The 3990-nt window shown below is 40.6% G+C and overlaps 1 protein-coding gene across 1 annotated transcript; it reads right to left on the bottom strand.

The window, feature by feature from the left end:
- Nucleotides 1–1979: 1979 nt before the first annotated feature.
- On the bottom strand, nucleotides 1980–3369 carry LOC111599491 (putative odorant receptor 83c). Its single transcript, XM_023315157.2, has 4 exons — nucleotides 2554–3369; nucleotides 2306–2495; nucleotides 2093–2248; nucleotides 1980–2033 (listed from the first exon to the last, which is right to left on the bottom strand). Exons 1-4 carry the CDS (start codon nucleotides 3333–3335, stop codon nucleotides 1980–1982), a joined length of 1182 nt encoding a protein of 393 aa, XP_023170925.1. The 5' UTR covers nucleotides 3336–3369.
- Nucleotides 3370–3990: the final 621 nt, after the last annotated feature.

Genomic DNA, 3990 nt, shown 5'->3' with positions numbered 1-3990 from the left:
AGTTTGTATACTCTGCAATTGTGCACAGCATGAGGTATGCTCAAGCAGTTTGTGGAGAGTTTTATATACATAAAAACATCATTTATATATAGATGACATTATATATATCATGGCATATAAAATGCTATTCCAAGTATAGGGTATTGCCATGTCATGCAGCCTCGACTTATTTTGCTTATGCTGTGATTATTCTCATTTGGAAAATGCAAAATCAGCTATGCGTAACCAGAGCAAACGGTTCAGATATCAGCTCAGCTTGGGGTTTCTCCTACCCATTTATAGTTCGTTTACAAAGGGGGCGGCTGTCCAACCCCCAACCACCCAATTCTTGTTCTGATTTTTTTTTCTGTTAGCCCCATGTAAGAAATTGAAATGGAAATGGAGAGTGGAAAAAGTCGCTTTGTATAAATATTAATGAAGTAGGCCATAGAAGTGCGAGGCGTTCCATTGAGTAGGTCGTACTCGTTGCTCGATGCTATTGAATGGGGCATTTTGTATCAAGAAATTCTGGCCTATTTACAGGCTGTACCACTCGCCTCCCGGTCTCGGCTTGTGCCTTTTCCTGTTATTGGAACTTGACTCTTGTTTGTGTTTGTGTATATTGCTGTTGTGCTTGTTGTTGTTGTTGTTGCTGTTCTCATTGTTGTCGTTGTTTATTTGCATAAGAGCCCAATAAGCAACGCATAATGGAACCAGAAACGAGCTCGAATTTTCTCTTCAGCACGTTATTAGTGCCTTGCGGGGCAGCCAGCTCCACGCATCAGCGCTTCAAACATGATGCAGCAAATGGTGTGTGCACTAAATGCGTAATTACTAGACCAGTTCAGACTTGTGTCCATGTTCTGGTCTAGCAAATGGCGCTTGTAATGATAATGCCGCCATAAAGCTACGTGCGAGTAGAAAAAAAATGTGCGAATCAACTCGATAAATTCTGAGTAGATAAATTCCACAGAGCTCACAAACAGCACATATTCCAAATAAAAGCGACATCTTATCTAAGCACAAAATACTATTTCTTTGTGCAATTAGTGTTTTTTTCTTTCATACTTGAAGTCATTTGCAGTATTTCTAATTGCAAATGACATTTGGCTGAAAGAGCAAATGATAGGAGACGACACGCAACTTGATTGCACAGTCAAAGCTCATCAGGAGGGATGCAGCTTGCAGCTAACGACAATACAAATGCGTGTGTGCTCCTTTCTAGGAGCAGTCGATGGCTAAATATCTTTGCAACTGCACACACATAAAAGCCCTGATTAGAACGACAAGACACAGACCGATGTAGTAGTCCATTAAAATCCACTCAAGTGCACTTAAACGCTTCCGAGTGCTTTGCAGCTCTGCAATGGCATAAAAGACCAAATTCTAGTTGACTAAGATCGGACTTGTCAAGCCTTTGCTCTAATGCGAATTCAAACTCTTAATCGTTTGGGCATGCATACTCCCATCAAATCCGATCTAAGTGGTTAAGTATGTTCTTATGAAGTTATGCCGGGCAGACTGTGTGAGAAGTCAAGTTATGTGTGGATGCAAGTTGAGGCTGTAAAATAACCAACTTGACTGTAACCATAAATGGGCTATTATATCAAGCCTGAGGTAAAGTCTTTGGTCAGACACTGAGCTGCATGTCCAGTCAGTCAAGTGATGTTAGCCTTAAAGCATGACATTAAAACAGCGTTTATATGTTAACAATCGTAACTAGAATTAAATTTTCATATCAAATAACTTAATATGCCTTTGCTATTCAGCTATTTGACTTTTATCTCTAACAAAGCAAACTAAATTTCCGTTTGAGATACCCCTGCGTTCTTTGATTTATAAGCATCAAGAGTAAATCGTGCAATAACTTTTATTTATTTTAGTTAAAGCTGATGGTTAACAAACATTACGCATATGTTTTATAGTAAGACAGTCTCTAAGAATATCTTTGCTAAGTATATAATAGAACAAAGAGAATAATGTATATCTCTGATCTCCATTTATTTGCGATTCCGCATCATCATCATGGATATGCTATAGATGAGCTTTGTTAGCTGCAAGCAATTTAAATATTAGTTTAAGCTCATCATTGATCTAAGTCAAAGTCGCTTGCCTGCAGCGCTGTGCCCAAGCTGAGTGGCACAAGGCCAAGCAATACGATGATTTTCATATTCTGCGCCCTCTGCAGCATCACAGCATACAATTTGCGTTGATCACAATTCAGTTCATGCCAACTCAAGCAGCAGACGGTCTCGTACACCTGATCATACTGTAATATATAATATCAATTAACTTTCCTTTAAGAGCAACCCCATAGCAAACTGACAGCGAACTCAATTTGTGTGCCCACAACGCAGTAGACTGTCATCGAGTAGGCGCTAACCAAAAAGAAGATGGCAGAAATCAGGTGAAATCCATTGAGATTCACGCATAGGCAAACGACAATTGACACCGAAGCTGCAAACACCTGAGCAGCGATCAGATTGTCATAGATCTTCTCGACCAATTCACAATAGCTGAAATTATTCTAATATAAACAGAAGCGAAGAAGCTTAGTTACTTGACTCGACTTACTCCACGAACAGCTGATGCCAATTGATTAAGTCCATTAGCAGTGCCTGTACATCGAAATCGATATATTCGCCAACATTGCTCACATATCTGGACTGCTCTTTGCGATCGAGCGCATCGTTCAAGGCACTCGCTTTCAGCTGGAAAATGTCGGCGAATGTTTGGATCTGGATTAGGGCTAGCAGTACCAACATATCGCCCAAATAGAAGCCAACGCCGCCCACCACCTCTGGTATCGTGTGCTGCAGATATGTGAGCCCATAGCCGATATTAGAGTCGAGCGACAGGCCCGGTATCTCATATGGCATGACTGTGATGCGTATGCCCTTGTAGACGAGTAATACCAAAGGTATCAAGAGCATTATGAGGAACGTAATTGAGTAGCCGACGAAAATGATGCGCTGTATTTTGTTCACTCGATCGATGCCGAAGTTGAGAGTGTTACAATAGTCGACACCGCGTTTCTCGTACTCTTCATAGATTCTTATAATATAGTGTAACAGATCCCTGATGGGCGTATGCCTGAGCAGTATGGTGAGTAACTTGGCCGAGCCGCTCACGAGACCGCCCAGCATAATGCAGGACTTAATGCCCTCCATCCAATGCCGTCGCGCCTCTATGATGCCCCAGTTGACGCCGAAGATCGCGTAGGTTATCGGCGCTGATATTGTGATCCAGGTGCGGCCAATGTATTTAACATTGACCGTCAGCATATCCAATCCCAGCTGCTGGGCAACCGAGTTGATGTGCGTCACAAGCTCGTGCATACGCAACGAAGGTCTCATGTTGACTGTTTGCTTATTGAGCCATCGGAATCGCCTTTTATAGTCCACAAAGCTAATTGCTCGTGTGTGTGTGGGAGTTACGATAATTACTATATAATGTTGTCATTGATTTTGTAATTATTGCAAATATGTGCAATTGCAATTGGTTCCCATAAATCAAGGCTATGCGACATTACAGAAAATTACCTTTAAATGTCATCTAAAGGGGTTCATTATTGATCAATTTGGATTCAGATTCAGAGTTAATTATCAATGGAAACTTTGTTTATGCATTCGTATTTAGAAAATATAATTTCTCTACACATTCTCTAACAATTTCTTAACAATCGAAGTATAGAAATACTCATAAGTATCTCTAAATATATGAATCAAAAATCAATTAGTGCAGCTTGTAGATTATACAGTGTATTAACAATTCGTACAATTCTCAACCGTGTGTCTAGCAGCTAATGCTGCCCCTGGGCATTATTATATGGATGAATAATTGCATGGATGAGTCCAGCATGGAGTGCATTTCAGTTTCATTTGATGTTGTTGGGCTGTTAAGGCACGTAAAATGCAAGCAATGGCTCGTATTTTATAGCCATCTGTGATTTATGTCTTTAAAATGGCCATTAAACTGCAACACAACACATTAAGCTGCAAGCTGTGCAAC

Source organism: Drosophila hydei, unplaced genomic scaffold, assembly GCF_003285905.1.
Source record: "Drosophila hydei strain 15085-1641.00,03,60 unplaced genomic scaffold, DhydRS2 tig00008114-arrow-pilon, whole genome shotgun sequence".
Taxonomy (NCBI): domain Eukaryota; kingdom Metazoa; phylum Arthropoda; class Insecta; order Diptera; family Drosophilidae; genus Drosophila; species Drosophila hydei.
Note: the sequence above shows the minus strand (reverse complement) of the source record. Positions and strands in the feature narration are given on the sequence as shown.

Excerpts from the sequence above, each read along its gene's own strand:
- LOC111599491 (XM_023315157.2), bottom strand. The coding sequence starts at position 3,335 with ATGAGACCTTCGTTGCGTATGCACGAGCTTGTGACGCACATCAACTCG. Across the intron at positions 2,249-2,305 it reads GCACACAAATTGAGTTCGCT|TATGATCAGGTGTACGAGAC; the intron begins GTCAGTTTGCTA and ends TATATATTACAG. Across the intron at positions 2,034-2,092 it reads GCTTGGGCACAGCGCTGCAG|CTAACAAAGCTCATCTATAG; the intron begins GCAAGCGACTTT and ends AATTGCTTGCAG.